Genomic DNA, 23,655 nt, shown 5'->3' on the forward strand with positions numbered 1-23,655 from the left:
GGGATACTAATGTTTTATATGGGTCGATGAACGACCTGACTTGTTTGGCGTTTTGCACCAATTCTAATTAAAAGATTTATATATCTTTTTTAATTGGAAAAGCCTAAGGTTTTAGGAATATGAAAACTTAACATCTGCCTCATAGCCTTAGATCTATACAACATGGAATCGCCCCAAGCTGAATACTTCGAAAATGAAATATTGACATGTGCTGAATGCAAAAGTTATCACCCAATCTCTTTCTGGCCAGATGAACTGGGACCTGCCGCCCCCCCAAAAAAAATAGCAACAAGTGTAAATATCTCATAAGCTTCCCAATCAACTTTCTACACAACAAAAACACTTTGATGCATTTTTCTACATCCTGGGGTGCCTCAAAATATACAAGCAATAACACTGCTCATCCTCTCACCCTCTCCAAGCTTGACTCTGCTAATAGACTATACTATAGCATTCAACTATGAAAAGGCTAAACAAAATCCAAAATTAAGCATCAGAATTACTTCTACATGCAAATAGAAGAACCCACATCTCTCGAGTTCTGAAGGGTCTCCACTGGCTCCAATAGCAAGAAGAACCACTTTCAAACTACTGGGATTTACACACACAGCTTCCAATGGCAAAGGACCAAAATTCATTCAAGCAAAAAAAAAAAAAAAAAAAAAAAAAAAAAAAGTTTAAAAGTCACAAAATACTCCCAACCCAGGAACGTCTGTTCCTAGCTGGCACACACTTAATTCCTACTTAAAGCAAGAAAAACATTGGTGGCACTACTTTCTCCTTTCAAGCCACAAAACTATGGAATTCCCTACTTGCAAAGATCATTGCCATTAAAATTCACTCAGAGGTAATACGTATGGTTATGACCTGGTTATTCCCAATGTTATTCAACAAAGAATGCACCCCTTCTCATTTTATGCCTACAGACAGATACCGCCAAAACCATCTAAGATCAAGGAGGAAGAATCCCTTTACATTGTTTTTGTACTGATAAAGGCCCAGCAGCTCCCTCAACAAAAAGTGATTGTTACACTTAGAAGGCAGTTTCCTAAAAGTGATGACATGTTATGCAAACATAGCAAACAGTGCTATGAGGAATACATTATTTTAATAGCCACGAAAGGTGTGGTAGCCAAAGTGAGTTCCAGCAAATCCTTAAACTGTGGGTGTTCGGTGGGGGATCTCTCTAAAGATCACACCTGCATTAAAAAAAATGTTCAGAGGGGGCTCACAGCCAAGTCATCTCAGAGACAGCAACATCTTTTTGTACAAATGATCTGCTGAACTGCCCTTGTCTCCAAGTCTAGCAAGGAGATCAGAGGCCCACAAAAACATTACATTAAAAGTTAAGATTAATAAATATACCTTCCAATTAAAAGACAGGGCACATGGTAATAGGTTAGAAATCTCACAAAATCTATTAAAAAAAGAAAGTAAAAGGTAGAAAGTAGAAGGTATACTGATATACCCTGGTATCTGTTAGGTTGGGTACATAGGAACTTGGGCACCCAGTTCTGCGGCCAACCTCCAGTGCCAGAGGCCAACAGCTGCGGTGGTGTGGTTCAGGACCTGACCAAAGGCTGTACGCAAGTAGAGTGGGGGAGTTGGCCATAAGGCCTTACCACAGGCCAGGAATTGCAGCCATCCACATCTGTGCATATTCAATAGGTTATGACGATACATAAAGGGTAATGGCATGTGGTGCCTTACTGCCATCGAGGAGCTCCGGTGACATAAAATTCCACGAATACCAACGAAGTCAAAGGACGAATGTTTTGTAAAATGTCAACAGAAATCGACATGACAATATACACATTACACAAAGTAACAATTCCTTTTTTAATATTGCACTTTTTTGGTTCAATTAGCAACAAAACAATATATTTGTCTAACACGTTTGTGCCTGGTGTGGCAATCATACTCTTTTTTTATAAGCTGCCAATTTCCCACCCACAGTCATTCATACAATCAGGAACTGGTAGTGCTCCTGAAATCTACACAGGAATTGTTCGTTGCACAGGACCAAATTGTTAAGTTGGCACTTACATGGTGGAAGAGTCAAAGCATGGTTTCATGTAGAAGTTGACACCACCGAAATGCTCCTGCAAAGCAGCAACTGACCAACTCAATTCAAGCAGAAACATAACAAATAGGGCATCATAGTTAGAGTGCCTCAGCAATCAGATAGCAAGTACCCTGTGAGCCCCTACATCTGGAATACGAAGTGCGGTCAGGCCACTCCGATTCCCCCTGGATGAACAAGGTTACTTTTAATGGGATAGAGATTTAAGGGCATATATGTATACATGACTTTGACTAAAGGTCGCAGTCAACAACATGAAGCAAGTACTTTCCCCTGTTACAGGTCATTGACAAACAAGCACCAGCAGGTTTCATGTACCAAAATACCCTCAAGTGCACCACGAATCTGCTCCTGTGTAGGCTTTATACAAAGTTGGGATTGCATGAGTGGAAGGTGTATGGAAAGGACAGGCTTCATTATTCCAAATACAGAAGCAAGTTTGATTCCACACTCAACAGTGAGCTGCTTCACTAATGTAATCTGTAACCCCCAACTGCTCAGTGACCTAGGAAATGCAAAATAATGGTCCAAACAGAGGAAGCTTGGGAAAGTACATTCAGAATATGAGTATGAAGACCAGGTTTTTTTTTAAAGGTGTAGTGCTTTGCTTGTTGGAGGCAAAATACAAAGAGAAGTCTTTGCTTCTGTAAGGGTTTTAACCCCATCCATATGGTGAAGACAATTCTACTCAGTTACAATTCCACAGAATAACACTAGTATGTATTCAGGATGTTGGAAGCCATATTATTAACTCGTGTTCAACTCTTCCAACAGATTTTTAGAACACAAGTGCAGCATTGTCAGCGTTAGGCTCCAAGAGTGTGTGCTACCAACATCTTAGTGTGCACCATTAAGTGAGAGGCTGTGTGGGAGCCCAAGTAGGCAACTTGGAGGGACCAGCACATACTCCCTAGTTTCAGTGAGGGTCATCCCACAGTGCTGTTTGGATGTTCTACCCCTTAGTGGCTGACCATGCGCTGCCTGTGCCTATTCTGATATCGCATGTGATTAATTTTACTGTGATCGAATGCTAAATTCCCTTACCAGTGCATAGTGTCTCCTCCCATCATCCTCAGACATTCCCTTCCTGATCTGCATAAACAAAGGCTGAAGCTGGGCGTTGATAACATTGATGAAGTCATCCAGTTTGTCATGGGCATAGTGCACTATAGTATAAGAAACAAATATGCTTAATTATTCTATTTTTACATTCTTAAGGCACAATCAATCATTAGAACAAGGCATATGCCCCAGGGTGCAGATAGCAGCTGAATTACTCTTCTCCATAAGCAAAGCAACTCAGAACTAGCAGATTTGCATAGAAATAAGTAGCCAAGAGGGAATTAATAAGATGACAAATCACAGTGTCTGGAAGTGAAAAGAAACGTAGTCAAGCAGAAGTCAAACGCAAATGTTTTGAAGTGTCATCAAACCTTTCAGCACCCACACAGTATCACTGCACAGCAGTGTCAATAGTTCTTATCTTTATTCGAAAGCAAGCTATATTGAACTGCATAATCTGTGCCACTGTTTATTACATATTAGCACTGTCAGGTTTTAGGTCTGGTTTATGGATAACAGCTTAGGGTATAACGGATGAGATTCGAAAAGGCAATTGCTGGCTTTGTGTATGGTTGAAATGCAAGCAGCATGCTTCAAGCATGGAGCCACCGCCTCCAATTCTAGCAAAACTCCCTACGCTTGACAAAGACAATACATAATCTTATAAAGGCAACCAAATGCAGCTCTCCATTAGATCCCGCTCCCCCCAATACCTTATCCAAAGTGGCAGAGGTCATATTACCGTCACTTATGGAGCTTCTTAATCTCTCACTAGAGGCGGGCTTGGTCCCTAAGCAAAGGAAGCATGCAGCAATTAGGCCACTATTGAAAAAACCTCAGCTAGATCCAGAAATCCTTGCCAATCTACGACCCATCTCATTACTCCCTTTTCTAGGAAAAGTACTAGAGAAACATGTCAATCTGACAATAGCAAACTTTCTGGAAAATACAACATTCTTCATCCAACCCAGATGGGCTACCATACCCACCATCGCATGGAAGCAGCACTTCTGGTGGTCACAGAGGAGCTCAATGCTGTACTGGATAACAGAGGCTCAGCCGCCATCCTACTACTGGATTTAAGTGTGGCTTTCCACACAGTGGATCATAAGATCCTAAGAGATAGACTTTGCGAGGTGGGAATTCAGGGCAAAGCATTTGATTGGCTCACCTCGTATCTGGAAAACAGATCCTACCAAGTCATGGACAAAGACTACCTCTGACAGCTTTCCAACTATTTGTGGTGTCCCTCTGGGATCGTCTCTCAGCCCCATGTTGTTCAATATATATGTGCGCCAGCTTGCCACATTAGTGCAGGAATTCAACCTGTCAGCGGTCTCCTATGCGGATGACACCCAGCTGGTTGTTTCTCTTACAGAAGGCCCTAATCCAGGAAATAAACATTTGGCATCCTGTTTGGATAAAATGCGCAGCAGGTTGTCAAGCTGCCGCCTAAAGCTGAATGGTGATAAGACGGATTAATGATCCTTGGAAACCAGGCCATACACAGACCTCTGATCAGCTGGCCTGTTGACATGCCCCCACCCCTCCTCCCCCCCCCCCCATTCCCAAACCTGTGATAAAATATTTGGGAATCTGGTTGGGCAATTTGCTAGCAATGGACCACCAAGCAAATAAATTGTCTGGCATCTGTTTCTCTTTACTCTGAATGTTCAGGAAGATACTGGTATTGATCCCAGAGCATCTAAGGAAAATGTTCATTCAATCTCTCATAGTTTCCCATCTGGATTATGGCAACTCACTTTATGTGGGCCCAACCAAATACATAATAAAGAGACTTCAGACTGTGCAAAATGCGTCAGCAAGGCTCCTTCTAAAGGTTCCTAGTTATGTCTCCGCAAGAGAACCCCCTCAAACAGCTGCATTGGCTTCCAATTAAGGAAGGGATTAAGTTTAAATCCCTCTGTATTGTTCATAGGGCCATAAATAACAAGGGCCCAGTAAACACAGAGTTGGTAACCACTTATATTCCCACTAGACACCCGAGATCCTCACATTTTCATTACCTCAGAACAACCAGGGTAAAAAGGATGAGATGGGGAGGAAGATTGTTTGCACACGTAGTACTGAAGTTGTGGAATGATCTTCCACCCAGTCTCAGAGCACTGGAAAATGAACTTCCCTTCAGGAAGAAACTCAAGACATGGCTGTTTCCCTGTTAATGTACCAGAGGCCCTACTCTCAGCACAGTACTCACCAGCGCTGGGAAGCCTTCGGGTAGCCATGCGCTTTACAAAACATAAACATGGAATTGAGCTACCACACATGGCATCTATGGTTTTTACTAATAAAACCTTGACAAAAGTTGAGTCGGGCTGTACACCACCAGAACCAAGGCACAGTGAGTTGTTTATATTTTTACTTCTTTTTTTTTTAGAAGAAATGAGTATGCAGTTCCTCAGAACAAAGGGAGAGTAAGAGTGTGAGGAAGAGACCGTGTACAGACGAAGGGGAATTCTTCTAGTCGGAACTAGGGTCCTCACACACCCAGCAAGCTAGGTGTCATGCTTCATCATATGGACCTGCTCCTCGTCGGGACGGCGCTGCAATCCCCGACGGACACCCTTAAAGGGGCTCTTTAGCGGAGATCTTTTGTTCCTGGCCGTATGATGTAATGTGTGTGAGGGGTCTAGTGGTGTAGATGTGGATGTGTGTATGTGATTAAAACAAGTTGGATAGTCCAAAAACAGGACTTTATTAAGAATGGCTATCCACTTGATTAAAAAACAGAAAACAGATTGGCAGCTGACTGACGTTAGGGTTCAGCTTAGCTATGCTCTTCTGTGATGGTCAACATGTTTCATGCCTAGTGGTCTAATGATCCATGGCAATTCTTCAGGACCTAATTATCTGATAACTATCTACACACTGTGGGAAGTACAATAGTTACCTGCCACGTGTATTATGGGACAACGGTCTCGCCATATGTAAGGGGGGAACCTAAGGGAAGAAAAGTGTTATATAAGGTCACCCAGACATCGGTCAGTGTTGATATTTAACTTATTATTCAAACAGTAATCACACACAAGGTCTCTCTCCCTAGACGATGTGACATTGAACTGTGTCAATTGTGACTTAGTGTAGAACAACAAACTATAGGGTTCTTAGTGCTCTACGTGAAAGTCAAATTAAAAACAAGCACCAATTTAAAAATCAGAAGACAGGAGGTGTACTCTTCACTACAGTGAAGTATAGAGAACTAGTGTTCACATTCTGAGTTTACAGGGCACTCACGTCTGAGGGTGTATATCCCTGCTTCTGTCCGTATTCATTGCGCCACCCGTGACACCAGACTTCTGGTGTCCTGATAAAAAACAAGAGGTAAGATGGAGAACGAAGAACAAATAAGGCCGCACGCCCAGCCTGTAGTGTCATCATACGTAAGGTACTATCGCCCGTGGTGTGATCCAGTCGTGCGGGCCGGAGTGATGCAGGCCATGACACAGGCCGGGGGTTTTTTAAGTGTCAAGAAAAACCCCACAGGGGACTTAGTTGAGAGTCAGGATGAGGCGTAGGTTTGTAGTAATCAACCACCAACCGGTATAGAGTGTACGTTACCGGACATTACAGAAGCCCCATCGCGTGGTAGCCAGAGCCCCCAAGTGGAATGCGGGGTACGTCCAGTCCACACACAATGTATCCAGGGGACCCACGGTGTGGGGAGGGGAACACAAGCATGCGTACCCGGGCGGATCCCCGTTGTTCCTCAAGTAGAGGTCGAGCACTGCGCGCTGCAGTGGTGCCTGACAATCAGCTAGTCCAACGCACTAACACCGCGGTGTTGGATACATTGTGTGTGGACTGGACGTACCCCGCATTCCACTTGGGGGCTCTGGCTACCACGCGATGGGGCTCCTGTAATGTCCGGTAACGTACACTCTAAACCGGTTGGTGGTTGATTACTACAACCCTACGCCTCATCCTGACTCTCCACTAAGTCCCCTGTGGGGTTTTTCTTGACACTTAAAAAACCCCCGGCCTGTGTCATGGCCTGCATCACTCCGGCCCGCACGACGGGATCACACCACGGGCGATAGTACCTTACCTATGATGACACTACAAGCTGGGCGTGCGGTCTTATTTGTTCTTCGTTCTCCATCTTACCTCTTGTTTTTTATCAGGACACCAGAAGTCTGGTGTCACGGGTGGCGCAACGAATACGGACAGAAGCAGGGATATACACCCTCAGAGGTGAGTGCCCTGTAAACTCAGAATGTGAACACTAGTTCTCTATACTTCACTGTAGTGAAGAGTACACCTCCTGTCTTCTGATTTTTAAATTGGTGCTTGTTTTTAATTTCACTTTCACGTAGAGCACTAAGAACCCTATAGTTTGTTGTTCTACACTAAGTCACAATTGACACAGTTCAATGTCACATCGTCTAGGGAGAGACCTTGTGTGTGATTACTGTTTGAATAATAAGTTAAATATCAACACTGACCGATGTCTGGGTGACCTTATATAACACTTTTCTTCCCTTAGGTTCCCCCCTTACATATGGCGAGACCGTTGTCCCATAATACACGTGGCAGGTAACTATTGTACTTCCCACAGTGTGTAGATAGTTATCAGATAATTAGGTCCTGAAGAATTGCCATGGATCATTAGACCACTAGGCATGAAACATGTTGACCATTACAGAAGAGCATAGCTAAGCTGAACCCTAACGTCAGTCAGCTGCCACTCTGTTTCCTGTTTTTTAATCAAGTGGATAGCCATTCTTAATAAAGTCCTTTTTTTGGACTATCCAACTTGTTTTAATCACACATACACACATCCACATCTACACCACTAGACCCCTCACACACATTACATCATACGGCCAGGAACAAAAGATCTCCGCTAAAGAGCCCCTTTAAGGGTGCCCGTCGGGGATTGCAGCGCCGTCCCGACGAGGAGCAGGTCCATATGATGAAGCATGACACCTAGCTTGCTGGGTGTGTGAGGACCCTAGTTCCGACTAGAGGAATTCCCCTTCGTCTGTACACGGTCTCTTCCTCACACTCTTACTCTCCCTTTGTTCTGAGGAACTGCATACTCATTTCTACTAAATGATTTACTGGGCCTGTATGCTGGACCTCCCTTAAAAGCCCACTAGTCCCCCTCTTTTGTTAATATATTATATTTTTACTTCCCATCAGGATCCTGGTCACTGTTGAACTGGGCACATACTCTTGGCACCCTAAAACTCCACCAAGGACATTTACTTGGATGGGACGCTTGGTGTTGGGTGTTTGATGCAGGGAATTGTACTATGCTTGGCTGGAAACACAGCAGCTGAGGCTGCAGCCCCATAGGATATCCATTACTGAATCTCTAGCTACAAAAACAGAGGGCAGCCCATATCATAGCAAAGTTCCTATATTGTCGTTTTTCCTGGCGCACTTGTCCCATATACAGACTTCCTTGGTAAACATTGTAATAAAGTCGAAGAATCTCAAAAACCCTTGAGTCAACCCAAGCGCAGCCCCGGAGCACAACATAGGCTATAGGGCAATGTTTAATAAACTTCAGCACATAAACAGTAGTAATACATTGGGTCATCTGTGTCATATTTTTAATTTCTTTTTTACTTAGCTGTGAAAAAGTGTTCATTTTCATTTACGTTAGAGCACAGGCAGACATTGAGCTTGAGTTCTATTCAATATACCTGCTGTTTCTGAGATCCTAACTCCTAGGGCCAGGCTAGTTCTCTGGGGCCTAGATAACTAAAGGCAACTGGACAATCCTTGTAACAAGTATAACATGCCTCCCTGAAACCAGGAGAATGAGTAACTACTGTAAGCTCAATGAACTGGCAAGTCCCTCCTTTTCAGACCGACTTTCAAAGCATAGCCAAGTTTAATGGACAAGGATCATTCAGTTGGTGGTGACCAGCAATTACAAGTAGCACAAGGATAATGATCAATAGTTGTACTAAATCAGTTGAAATCAGTAGGATTGGAGGTGCGAAGAAGGGCTGGGAAAAAAGGAAGCGATGTCAGCTCACAGGGTTGGCGCCTATGTGCGCTCCATGTCTTCATATCTAGGGCGGGATGGAGTCACGTTGGAGACTCATGGCACCACCTGCTAGAAGCTAAGGCAAACGTTTCCAGATCCAGTCTGGTGCGAGGAAGGGATTCAAAAGCTGAGAAACCTGTGGATAGATGTATTCATCAGAAAAGGCATGAATGAACAAAGGATTATGCTAATGATGCAGACCTTGCTGACAAATGAGTATGTAGTAGTTTTCAAAGCCAAAATGCATGGTGTCCACCGAGATCCTACCATAGATGATAAACCAAGGAAAATACTTGCTAAGGAAATATATCTTGAAAAGCTGTAGAGGCATAAAATTGCGGACTGCTCTGGGGTTTACATTTTTATGCATCCTGCTATTTCTTCTCCTACAGCTGAAAAGCAATGAGGTTTTCAAGAACTCATGGAAAGATTTACGGTTCTCAAATGCTTAGCTTTCACCCTGCCAAATTGAAGGATGTGAACAGTAATAAAACAAAATCCTTTCGCAGTGTCGCAGAGGCATAGTACCTTCTAGATAAAAATCGCTAGAAAAGGCACAAAAAGAGAAATGGAAACCAGGAGAGCAAAAATTGAGGAGGTCACAATTTGTAACAGGATTCTCTTGCAAACAGTGGTCTTCTCATAGAAAGTATACTGAAATACTGTTCCCTTACAGAATTTAAGCATTCCTTACTGTCCCTTCCAATAGACCGTAATTCAGTTAGAACATTACCTAATAGATGGACTATAGACCAATCAATAACCTTGAAAACGGATTACAAAACTCATACAAACATCTCACAGTTTCACCATGATAGGTGCAACAGCAATGTTCAGCCCGGGTTCTTACAACACCATGTACCCCGAACTAGCAACTTTGGGGCATATGTATCAAACCCTTTTCCCGTTCGCAAACGGGCCGATTCTCAGAATCGGCCCGTTTGCGAACGGGAAAAGGCCTTTTGGGATGTATCATCCCAAAAGGGAAACGCAAATTAGAGAATCGCAAAATTTGCGGTTCTCTATTTTGCGATTGCATGTAAGGAATCGCAAATTGCGATTCCTTAAATGCAATGTATGATGCCTAGAAAAATTGCAATTTGGCTGTTAGAAATCGCAAATTACCACCAACTTCACGTTGGTGTTAATTTGCGATTTCATTGAAAAATGCACTTTTTGGCATTTTTCAAAGTGCCATGTGACGCACAGACATGCCCTTAGGGCATGTATGTGCGCCACATGTGCATACATACATATTTCAGGGGTGCAACAGGGTGTCCTTTTGACACCCTAACACCCTTGAAATTGCATTCTCATTTTGCGATTCTCAAATTGCGAATCGCAAAATGAGAATGTCTTCCCATTCATTCCTATGGGCCTCCTAGCCCATAGGAATAAATGGGAAGGTTTTCCTTAATTGCGATTAGCAATTTGCTAATCGCAATTAAGGAATGCTAAGAAATTGCAAAACATTTGAGAATTTTTTATTACATCCAGTTTTGCAATTCTCAAATAGCGATTCCCTAAAAATCGCTATTTGAGAATTGCAAAAACGGAACTTGATACATATGCCCCTAAGATATTTGCCAAACCCCAGTGAGTCCAAAACCATATGTTTCGGTTTTCGTTGGCATTGACAAATGAGAAACTGAAGGGAGACATGGGGGGTGATTCAGAAATGTTGAACTGTCAGTTACTGCCTCTCCATTCTTGTGTGCCATATGGGCATGAACCCTAAATCAATAACTTGTGTTGGGGGTAGCTGTGATGAGAAAGGCAAGAGGATAGAAGACCTCCTACACACACAGAGCCAGCTACCACACAACCTTGTTGTACCATCAGTACATCGACTCTTAAAACTCCCCCGGCTTCAAAGAAACTAACTCCATTATGATCCTACCGTTCTTTGCTGAACGTGAGTGTCATGCCCTGTCACTTATCACCCCCTAACCAATAACAGTGCACCCGAAATTATTCTGGAGTCTCCATTTAAATCACCATGTAACCTTGTAGTGAGCACTCTTAAAGATCAACTCATTTCCTAACAATTCCCATACATTATTTGCATTCCATAATGTTGTTGCTCATTTGATTCAGCTGTGATAGTTTCCTGATGGACCTTATTAGTAGAGATTTTGATAGCTGTACCATCTTGTGGTACGGGATACCCACCAGGTTCTGCCATAGTTCAGGGTGTTAATCTTCAAAGTATTGAAGTTTCACTAAGTTCGGTAATGCCTTACTGGGATAGGCAAGGGAGAAGGGTTCATTTCAGTTGTGGGTGATAGTGGAGTATTCCAGGTTTGAGAGGTGCAGATGGAGATGCCCGTCCAGGTCTGTAGAAAGAAGGATCCATAGGTTAGAATGAGTCCAGTTTGTGAGTAAACTCCAGGTGAAGGGTGCGCTTGACCGCATGCATTGGCAGCTCACTGTCTGATTGATACTAAGGCTTTCTATGTTTTCCAGGTACAGAGTACTCATACAAGAGCCAGTGCTGTACACTGTGAAACACCACTAATTTTACTAATTTGAAGTGACATAAGGAGTACTTTTTTTTGCATCAGCACTATATATTTGTTAAGTGTTGGTCTTTTGCAACATGTGAATTTGTGAGTTTATTAATTAATAAAAATGTGACTTTTAGGTTTGATTTAATGGTGCTTGTGTCGTTATGAGCATGATGTAATTTGCAGAGCGAAGGAGCGGATTACAGGGTCAGTCACATACGGACCTGCCATTGCTCCCTGTAACCATCAACCATGACATATGGAGTTTTCTTCTTCTTCTAACAATGGAATTGGGAGGGCAGTACCGCATGTCCACCTAGTACAAGTACACTCTTCTTTCCCTGCATTTCACACTGCGGATCACCACTGTAAGTCCCCAGTGTGCTATCCTCTGCTGCCTCTGGGAGCTAAGGGGGTTCCCTGGACACATCAGAGGTGAATTCTGGAAAACCCAAATCTGCTGGAGGATACGCATAGGGCTGCTGGGGGAATGCAGGAGCTTCCATCTCATGACACTCCACCCAGCAAGAGCAGATCTGGAGGCCATAACACCAGGGCAGCTTCCTCCACCCTGAACGGTCTGCAGCCATGACCCAGACAACATCCGTGAACTGTGCTGTGCTCCTGCATGGAGTCCCTCCTGGCCTTGACCCTTACATCAGCCTCACTGTTCACCATTCCAAGCAACAGCCACGGTCAGCCTGAATTCAACATGGCATCCAACACCCGAAATAACTAACAACCGCTCTGAAGCAATATGCCAGTGCAGTTTTACACACTTCTTTGTATTGGCTAACTAATGAAAACCTGTAAATCTGATGGGTCAAGAGTCTGTCCAGCGATCAATGGAGGTCCTCAGAAATGCAAAGTCTGCTGGTTTGCACAGACAGGAAAAACAGATGAATTGGTCACAACCGAAGAGTTCTTTTATCGTTTTTGCAAACAATAAATTGCTGCATGCGTGAGTGATAAGATATCACTGGTTTTAATGGTTTTACATGTAACGTGGCAGTACTGACCGACTGTGTTAGATTCTACAAGGAGGATTGATTGGCTCTAGGCTTTTAATCAGTGTATTTTAAAGAGTGGCATACTTTATATGATTTGTAGAATGCTTTATCTTTTTAGCTAGCTGTAATACATATTTACTTACTTACTGTATTGGTCTATGTTTGAGTACTCTTAATTGCTACATAAAAGATCTGAGATACTAGAAGACAATGGGCGGGATCGCAGTTTTGTGTGATGTGGAACACAGCTCTCGCCGTAATTAACTTTACCAATACTGCCACTCCACCTCATCACCTTCCTTAAAGGAAAACGATGCCTCAAAAAGGAAAAACATTTTTAAAAAGTCTCTGTTTTCTCTTCTTGAGACTTTCTTGTGAAGAGACACCTTGTTTGCGGGACAAGTAGAGAGGTTCGCTTTAAAGGGAAAGCTTTGGTTTCCAGGACCAGCGTTTTGGAGAAAAGATTATACAGCACTTTCATCGCTGCTAATTCTGACCAAAGCAATGGCAAATACAAGGTGAGATGTTAGGCATGCTTGAGGGACATAGCGAGAATTTTGGGGCAGGGGGAGATTTTCTTACTTTAGGGGGCACTTGAACCTTCCTTTTTAATGAAAAGTACTTGCTTTTAGACGATACTGCAAACGAGATGTATTGTGCTCGATGCAGGGATGTGCGGAGACGCCACAGATAACCACGTGCTTTACAATCTCAAAATCAATCTCTTCTGAAAAACAGCTAAAACGTGATCCATCCTATAAGCCATCAGTGGGTTGCATTCAGGGACTTATGATTGCACTATTAAAATTTAGGTCAGATTACGATTTGCACTGCACTGGTGGGGTGCAATTTCCGCATAGGGAACCAATGTTACCATGCGGTACCACTGCGCCAGTACTATGCAGTCCCATGAAATGGGGAGTAATAGCTTGAGGCTGGATTTACCAGTCAAAGATAAACAAAATTCTGTGGAGGTTTAATGCACACATTTCCACATGCTCCAAGCAGGCGGTATATGTATACGGGGGGCCTCCTTGTGTGATAGGCAGAACAAGGATGGGGGGGTGGGGATCTTGGGGGCTGGAAGGATACATTTAAGATAGGAGGAGCAGTGTTTGCTCTTTCCTACCAAAAAAAACAAGCATTTACAATGCAACGGTCTCGGCATTGTTAAAGTTAGAGCTATTGGCATTGCTCCTGACATTTTTCTTTATGTTTTTGTTGGGTGGGTCTCTCTTAGGGAATTTTAGTTACGGTTTCGCTTAGGCTCCGGTGTTCGAGCACACTGAGGAAGTTTTTACGGGCCTTTGTGAGATGAATCAGGCCGAGCAAGGGATTCAGCTGTTTTCCTTCTGTTGCGCTGTGTCCTATGAAATAATGGAAAGTTGGGGAACTAAGCAGAGACACAGCAAATGCAACATCAAGGGGACATATGCGTTGCACAAAATGTCATCATAAAATAACGATCAACTCAACATTACAGCTGTTTTACTTCTGTTGCGCTGCGTGACTACATCGTGTTACTTTTATGTTCCCGGGAGTACCGTTCTCGCTTGCGGTTTCTCTTCATGTGAAACTGACTGTGCTTCTGGGTGTACAGAGGTGTGACAAAGGACTCTGGGAACCGCCCCCTCACTGAGCACAGAGGGTTGTGAAAAAGGCTAGCAAGCATGACTCAGCACAGAGGGCGGGAGGCAGACAACATTCCAGCAACACGATATGCCTTCACAACGGGCCCTGGGGACAAGCAACGCTCACAACGTAGCACGCAGTCGTCCAACAACTGAGAGCCCAAAGGTCGTAGTAGGAAAAGTGAGATTAATGTTCAACCCAGCTGTGCTGTCATACCCCAGTGCCTTCTGGTAAACTTAGTCCGCCTATCCTATAACGTAAGACGGTCTCGTTTGTGTGATGGGGTGTGAAGTTCCACCGGTCTCTCCCACCTTACCTTTTCTGACGTATAGCATATGGCGTCTCTTTAGTAGAGGCGTTTACACCCAATGTCCTACCACTTCAGAAGTTGGCGCGCTGCACGCATGCGCAGCAACATGCCCGTAATTTTAACTCCCGACCCCACCTACTAGATTTAGGTTACGACTGGACCAGAAATAGACGTTCTCCAAGTATCCAATCAAGACACTGGGGTTAAAATAGTAAATGATCATGTTCTCTAATGTTTGAAGGTATTTAATTGCAATCGGTCTGCTTTTGAAGAAACCATCGAAATACTGTTAATTTCAGGGCGTACGAACGTACAGAGAACTTCAAATGCTTACAGCAGCGGGTGCACCAAAACGAATCTAACCAGCTTCCGTATTGCGCAGCTATACCAAACATTCTGCCATTGTCAGGCCATACAATGAACGCAGCTATGAGCACGATCACGTGGGGGGCGGTGAGCTGCAACAAACCTACTGCAAGTATGATAATGGATTCAGGGGCGTAGCACAGGCCCCCGCATCCCCCGTCCCGTACAGGGAGGTATTTGTAATGCCGGGCTCGGGGGAAGGACCGGAGGCGGCGCAGCGCGTAAGGAGGTCGATGGTGTCTGTACCTGCCGTTGCCGGAAGTCCCAAGTTGTTGGAGCGATGACGCCGTGTGTAGGGCACCGCCGCCGGCACTGGTCACCGCACATGTCTGCATTTCGCTCAAAACTCAGAGCAGGGTCCCCGAGATGGGGGAGGAGAGGCGTAATAGGTTGAAGCGGCAAAACGAGTTAGTAAAAAATAATTTTCGGTTTGCTGAATTTACTTGCTATATACCCTCCCGATTCAGGCAGGAATCGCCCTGGACACCACCGTCTTTCTCCGAGGCGAAGCAGAAATGCCTCGGAGAAAGGCAGCGGCGTTTCCGGATTCAGGGGCGTGTTTTTCTTTTCTCTCCTCTTGCCATTGGCTGGAGGAGATAATGAGAAAAGTAGCAAAAAACACGCCCCCGAATCCGAAAAGGACGGGGCCTGTTCGGAGAGACAAACTTCTTCTCCAATGGCTGGCCAGCATTCAAGAGGCCAGCCAATGGAGAAGAGGTAAAAAAAAGGGGCGGGTTAAAGCCCCACTCCAAAACATTAAATCTCGGAGCGAGACTGCGCAAGCGCAGCCTTCGAGCCGAGACCTAAAAAAGAGGACACAAGCTTGCCTACTGCAGTTAAAGCTTTAGGCAATTTTACAGGGTGGAACTACTGCCTTGTAAAATTTGGTCCAGTTTTGCAAGATCGGTGACAACTGGGTGCAGAACCACCGGCTTACTCAGAATCCGGCACTGTGAAAATTCATGAAGAAATCCAGCTCTGTCTGGCTCATGACCAGGCCCTAAACATCCCAGTATGCAGGGTGCTTATGTCACAAAAGCAGGGACTGACTAAAGGGTTCTCATGACACAGGGTCACTCACAGAACAGCAGTGCAAGCTGCGGAGGCATCAGTGGCAGTCACGCCCACGACAAAAAGCCAGCTGTCATCTATGTAATAGTTTTATTGATGCAGTAATGACAGAGGGCCTCAGGTTGCTTGATCGTTTGGAGATACTACTTAAAGCTAAATATAGGTGTATGCATCTGTGTTAATCAGAGAGAGGGTCACATAACTGTAAAGTGAGGCCATGTCATGTGAAACACATTCAGCAAGTTCTGATTTCGTTTTAAGACAAGAGCACCCTGCAGGATAGTGATTTTGAGTCCACAATGTGCACTGTTAAAAACGAAACTACAAGTCCCAGAGTGCGTCGCTCTGGCACCTATCCCAGTCAGAAATGCTGAGGGAGTCGCCCATGATATGGAACCACTTGGCCGCAATGGTAACTGGCACTGAAGCCAAGTTTAAGAAAGTAGTGCTACAATGCTTGAAGAGAATTAAGGTTGGTCGGAGGACTTGTGAATGGTGGCAGATGTGCAGCCAGATCTGGCCATTCAGCTCTCACTGCTTTGTGGTCCTGCTTTTACAATTCACAGTCAGGAGTACAGGTCTAGAATACGTCAATCAAAGCCTCAGGATTAAATCTGCCCTATGGGGTGCTTCACTGCAAAGACAATATCTGTCTGCATTAGATGCTTGAATAGATGATGTCCAAACCCTCCTTAAGGCGTTCACACATTAGGGAGTCTTTGGGTGAAGGGGTTACTTTAGTGTTCTCAATTAGGCGACAGTGGCCTCCTAACGTTTAGGTGTGGTAATAATCGTGTTTGCACCAATCATGGCAACTTTTTGCATTCGGTACAGAGAGAGGGCTAAAGGCCACCCCTTGGTCCTCTGGTTGTTGCAAGTGTCTAGGGCCACTGATGAACAGTAATGTCTGCACAGATACCTGTGGGGATACTACTCTTTAGGATGCCTGCGTGAACCAAGACCGTGCAACCTTTATCAATGTGTGAGGATGTTGAGTGATTTTGTGCATTCACTGTATAAAAGTCTAACCTATTGGCTTTGCCAGTGACTGGTACTTTAAGTTGCCATGGTTGCTGCCTCTAGCATATTAATATGGCCCAGCTGCCTACATGTATTTCTGTTAATCCATCAAGTAGATTGGACTGACACTAGACCCATCAATGCAAAATAATCAGTGTCATTTTATTAGATGAGAGCAGACCCCTGCTTAGTTTGAGAAGATGCCCACTGAGAATCTCCAGTGGTGGACGGGCTTCCAAATGTAGCACAGTATCAGTTCAAGATGGGAAATGCAGGTGTAAGATCATCACACGGATATTTATCCAATTTCGCAGCAACAATTATATTTAAGCTTGTGCTACCCCATGCTGTACCACGTGTAACGCTCTCAGAGCAATCTGAGATCAATGTCGCTTTTGGAACCCTCAGGTGCAGAACTACAAGGGCGAAGAGCCTGGATTTTGAAGATCTTGAGTGCATCAAATTAAGTGAGAAAAAGGGATTCACTTAATCGTTTATGTATGATTTACACTGAAGACTAATTCTTTAAACGATCATGGTGTCATTGGCCTTTGCCTAGCCCGACTAGTGAGATCCCATACGCACATACTTCATGTGACGAGTTTGAGTCTGTACGCTATTAATTTGTTTGCTTTCAGTTAAAAAATGGCTTCCGATTGTTTTGAACTGTAGGTAGAGCCAATGCCAAGGAAGCACTCTTGTTTTTGAAGAGGGAGGCCATGAAGCTTGCTTTCAGACGATAAAATGGGAGCTATAATCAAGGAATTAAGGAGAGGAGAAACAAAATGCATTCGGAGGCGTTATTTCCAGTAGCACTGGTACACACAGCTTATTATCCCTGTACAAAAAGTGGTATAAAAAGAATCATCTATGCCAATGGGCCAAGTCATATTGGTGGCAAACCACTAAACCGCTAACTGTAATGTTTAAATTAATAAATTATAAAATATATTGAAAACAAGAAAGGAATGATTCCGTTTACATATTAAAGAAATAAGGTATGCAAGACTCCCTTCAGAGTACGAATCCAAACTTGCACAACCACGAACAGAAATATTTTAAATGAGGGAAATATCCATACTCTTCCCTCTATAAATGAACAACTGCATGTACTCCAAAAATGTTGGCTTACTTTATAACAAAAATATTTTCTAAGACGAGTGAACACAGCTTTACTAAACACCCATTGACAATAAAAAAAATGCATCAAAAATGGAGAGATGCAGGGACTCATTTGATAAAACTATTGGTAGGTGCAGAAGGATCCACCAAGGACGGAATACAAAAGTCATTATTAATTCCAAATATTTGTATTTTGCGACTGTGACAGAAGATGCGAAAAGAAAAAGCACATCCACGTCATTACAGAAATGTATAAACTATCAATTCTGAGCTCGATAAATAATCAGCCCCTGAAAAACCTTGATTATTTGGCACAAAGAGGGGCCCGCAGGGTCACAGAAAAAAGGATGTCTGGGAGGTGGAGGGACACGCAGCTGGTCTGCAGGGAGACATAGAAGTGCTAAAGGGAAGGTGGTGGAGCAGAGAGGTAAAGCAGGGGGTGAGGGGGTATATGAAGTGCGGCAGGGAGCATAAATGTTAAGGAAGGGACTGGGGGTTCTAGACAGTGGATGCAGGGAAACGAAAAAACACATACAAATCACATGCACATACGACCACAATCATAAATCTTTAGTCCCACCACCATACATCGAAACAACCAAAATCCTACCCCAGCACATCACGTTATATGTCTACACAACCCACATCATATGTCAATACACTCACAATCATCCACCAACAAACCCATTACCATAAATCATGCATACTGTCATACTCCAACACACGCTAGTATCATACACCAACACACCCACCCTCATGAGCCGAGACAAGTAGAATAAGCACACAACCCATTATATGCCAACACACCCACCATCAAATGTCCGCACAACCAACGTCATATGACCGCACATCCGTCAGCATGCATCCACAAAACCAGCATGACATGCCAAAACACCAACTATGAATATAATCATCAGGACGCATAAACTCCAACATCATTCGCCAACAGGACCATACAACCATCACCATAAGCCAAAATACCACCATCATACATCCCCATAACTCTCACCGTAGGCCAAAGCACCACTATCATACATACACACAAACATTACTGTATTCTACTATACACGCTATACCATCAAAGGAAAAGATTGTGATAACCTTAGCGGGTTTGACTCACATCCTCTAAAAGGTTTCACTTACCCTTTGGAAAAACCTTCAGACAATACTGTCCATCAAAAACATCTTTAAAAGCTTGGCTGTTACTCAGATAATGACTTGCGTAAATCCGCACTGCTGCACCTAAATTCCGTTCTCAATGGGAAAATACTTCAGCATTAAATGATTTTAAAAAAACATTGAGCATAGAGGAAGCTCGGACCAAGCTGTACTTGCCTTTATGTACTTCGCAGCAGTGCCTGTGCAGCGCCCTAGCCTCCGATCCTTCCATTATACCATGAGACATCAACACCTGGATGAATCTACGGTGACTATCAGTCATCTGAGTCGACATATCTTCAGGTAACAGTTTGAAAGCTAAAAAAATAAAAATAATGAGGAACAGTGAATGCAAGAGAAAAACAATTACAATAAGATCTGAAAGTAACCGAGTAACAGACCAGAACCAGTGAACTAACGTAATTTTTGAGGTTGCAAATATTAACTGCAGTCACCTGCAGCAAAAAGGCGAGGAACTTTTAGTCAAACAGGTGCTGGGGTTATTTCACGCTCAACAGAAGAGAGGCAGGTCATCCTAATTGACCAAGTAGCCACTGACATTAACAGCCTGCAGGTTAGGACCCAAGGACCTGCCAAAGAAACTCCAACTGATCTCGGATATTATGCCCATCCAGTCTCCCTTCTTTACCTTCCTGCACACTGATATCTGATACTGCTTCAACCTCTGCCTAGTGTGGATTCCAGACATTCCATTAAATATTTTTTAAATGTTTTTTAATCAATCAAGCAATCATAAATAGCATGGCCAGACCTATTTTAAAAGGATCAAAACGAATTACAATCAAAAGACAGATGTTGGAGTCTTCGGCTTTCATTAGTTAAGGCCTACTCACAGCTTTTCTAAATCCCACAATACAGAGAAGTTTACAGATTACTCACTGTAGTGAGTCTTGCACTGGTAGTCCTTAGTCATCTTCCCTCAAGTCTCATGGGAGGTCATTGGCCCTTCCAAGCACCCACACACCCGTTACTGTGAAAAGCTTAAATGTGACGAGAAATCAGAGCACATGCACACTAGAGAGACTCCATCCCGTAATGGGTTGGACTGACTTGTACTTCCTGGAATAGACCCCCCCTCCGCCCTTCTTCCAGACTCGTGAAAATATTGGAAACGGCAGAAAGAATGAAAAGGGGGCGAACAGATCAATTGGAACATTTTAGGCAAGTAAAATAATAAGAGATGGCTGAATAGAGCAAAATGCCTGAAGCTTTCATAGGGTCCTTGTGGTTGCAAACACTGTAATCCACAGACTTACAAGGTTTCAGACCACAAAATGTTTTTTCCTAATGTAGAAGGTTTTTGTGAGCCTTTTGAATCACAAATATGAAAGGGTGCAAAAGGGGTGCCCCCCCCCCCTCCTGTTTCAGATACAGATAGATGTATCAATGGATTATGGCCACAACCATTGCTTAGTTTCTGACAGCCAGGTTAGGGTTGTAACGGATCCTAAAGGGGAAGGTGTCCCATTTGTGAATGTGTTCATCTGTTGTAGAAGAGTACGCAGGCAGGGGGTTCAGGAGAGCACTTCCAGCTCTCTGAAATTTCCCCAAACGCATCATTTTGAATGGCAGTTTCCCCATTGCAGAGTGCAAATACAGGGGCAGAGGTCTCTCGTCTCTTGCAGGGCACCAACCCAGCATCTGTAGCCACAAATAATAATCTGTCTAATAATATTGTGTAGTCAGGCCGTTTTGAGATTCCCAGCGAATCTACAATTTGCATTGCGAGCTATCAGTCTATAGGCTGCATCACAAGTCACATTCTAATTTGCAAGTTGCTGAGCAAATTTCACGTCCCTGGTGTGTGAATGATAATAGTACACCAGGATTGCAGTGCCTGCAGAACATGCAAGGAGATTTACCACTTTGAGCACAAGCGCAACAAAAATCATGACTAAAGTAGGTTTATGCACACACAAAGGGGTACATTTGACCAATCCACTTTTCCGCTTTGAAACTAGTGGAGCAGGTAAAATGAAGAATTTGTATACCTTCTCTATTTTGCATGATAACATCAATTACGTAATCAATTTAAATATTAACCTGTATTCATTGTTTGCAGTGGTATCACTAATCAACATTACACCTTAATAAACACGAATTACACACAGAACTAAATGCAAATTGCATGGCAAATAACTCTAATGACTAACTGTGGTACGCATATTGACTGTAGTATGTGTAGTGATAGAAATTTGCATGATTTATTTGTAATGGTTTGCGTTCCTGGTACGGCAGAATGGTGAGTATTATTGCTTTAAACATTGCTGTAAGCTAGGAAACTACTAATATATATTGGGATTAGTGTGGGTTTAAACATTAGAATCTTCATTTCCATATACGAATTACTTTTTATGTTTGTTTTGCTTAAATTGGCATTCGGGCCTACTAGGCCATGATATTCAAAATGCAGTTCGGAAGTGGCCACCGTCCTGTGAGCGCGAGGTCTACTGGGCAGACTCTGATGGCTCTGAAGATCTCCAGGCGTCCTCCGATCAGGGCACAGTGTTCCTCGTCAAGGATAGGAACGTGGAGGACTGACAAAACTCAACTAGTGTGAATGACAGAAAAGACAATGGCAACCTGTCCTTAGAGGTCTGCATATTGATACTTCGGACCCTTTCGCATGAGAACTGTACAATCTAAAGGATGACATATCCAATTCCATGTGAGCCAAGAAAACTCTGGGAATCATGTCCAAAATTACAAAATTGAGGGGCTTAGCCAATCCGAGTGTTAAGATTTAGAAAATGTTGCAGATTATTTTAGAAATTACTATAAAAGGGGAACTGTAGAAGAGGGTATAGACTAGTGCGTTCCAGAAAGGTGTCCCGAATTTGCGTTGGTGGCCGTAGATAGATTTGCTTGCACGATTGTCTGGTCCTTTGGATATCTTTGGGACTGTGTCGTGCCGAGCGAAAAGGAACTTTTCCCGGACTTATTTGGGTATTAGCCTGCATTCGATTGGGCGATTTCACCCGAAGGGATTTAGGTAAATATAATTGTCATGCTCATTTGTGCCGAATAATCAAATTTGAATTCTGTGTTGACTAAAATACTGATTATGCAAATGAAAACGAATTAATTAGATAACCTAAACATTGATTAACAGAAAATGAGTTTGTGATTCTTTAAATAAGATATTGATTAAGGGTTCCGAAGCTTTAAATGTGTTTTAGCTGGTTCTAAATCACTATCAACCAGTCCAACTAATTGGTCCGTCGACCAAGTGGTGGAGTGCGTTGATGTTAATGTTAGGATTCTATCCAAGCCGAGGAAACGGAAATTATCCTATAAATTGCTGCAGTTAATGCTAGTTTTGGCTAGGCGTAGGGTCGCGATTACCTGGATGGGGCGGAAAGCCCCGGAGCTTGACACATGGCTCAGGGATGTGCGGGAATGGACGCTGGCGGAAGAAACGCATATGCAGTGTTCTAGGAGGGATGAAAAATTGCAGGAGGACCTCCTGGCGTGGCGAGTTCTGTGTATGGAAGGATTGGCAGTGGAGGGGCAGTTGTCACAGAGTGAGTCGGAGGGAACAAGTGGAGAGTTGTATTCCCCGCTACCCTCTGAGGGGGGGGGAGGGGATGACGGCGAGTCTCCTCCTGTATTGCACTGAGCTGGGCTGGGCCAGATTCGCACACGATATAGACTGTGACCTGTCTCACTCTGAAGCACAACATAAGTATATGTGTTTTGATTGGACCTATCTGTACTGCTTTTCACTGATGTCGGGGGGAGTAACGAGATTGTATGTTTTAATACGAAAAATAAAGTTTTTAAAAAAATAAATAAAAAAATGTTAGGATTCTATAGAGACTGATGTAAATATGTATATACTGTAATGAGTTTCCTTCCATATAAGTAATAAGGTACCCCCGCATTGTCCAGCGCTTCTTTCCTCCTGTGTGCAGATTAGAGTGAGATGTATGAGTGTTGGTGTTATGGGCCCCACCAATGAATGCGTGCGTGAATGAGTAAGGGTGAGGACGGGTCTGTGACGCAGGGAGGATATGTAAATTTGCCCTTTTCCGCTGGAGCAGTTCTACTGGTTATTGATTTTGATTATTGATTATTGATTTATGGACTAACATTCTATGTTGAGTCGCGTTCTATGTTGTTTTTTAAGACTTACGGGATGTAGGAAGTTGGATGCCCTGTAGGTACACGGGGAAAACGTGTGGCAAGTAAAGTCGCACAGTGTATTGTCTTGTTGCCCTGTAGGTACACGGGGAAAAATGTGTGGGAAGTGAAGTCGCACGACGCATTGT

General features: G+C 43.5%; 1 protein-coding gene across 3 annotated transcripts in view; it reads right to left on the reverse strand.

Annotated features, from left to right (window-relative positions):
* NSMCE1 (NSE1 component of SMC5/6 complex) overlaps window positions 1-23,655 on the reverse strand; it is a 170,487-nt gene that overhangs the window by 127,162 nt on the left and 19,670 nt on the right. For all 3 annotated transcript variants that reach the window (XM_085629264.1, XM_085629266.1, XM_085629265.1), the window contains exons 2-3: window positions 19,541-19,681; window positions 3,128-3,249 (exon numbers count right to left, since the gene is read on the reverse strand). In XM_085629264.1, the coding sequence (XP_085485390.1) occupies window positions 3,128-3,249; window positions 19,541-19,658 (240 nt within the window). In that variant the 5' untranslated portion in view covers window positions 19,659-19,681. The remainder of the gene's footprint in view (window positions 1-3,127; window positions 3,250-19,540; window positions 19,682-23,655) is intronic.

This window comes from Triturus cristatus, chromosome 10 (assembly GCF_964204655.1).
Source record: "Triturus cristatus chromosome 10, aTriCri1.1, whole genome shotgun sequence".
Classification (NCBI taxonomy): Eukaryota; Metazoa; Chordata; class Amphibia; order Caudata; family Salamandridae; genus Triturus; species Triturus cristatus.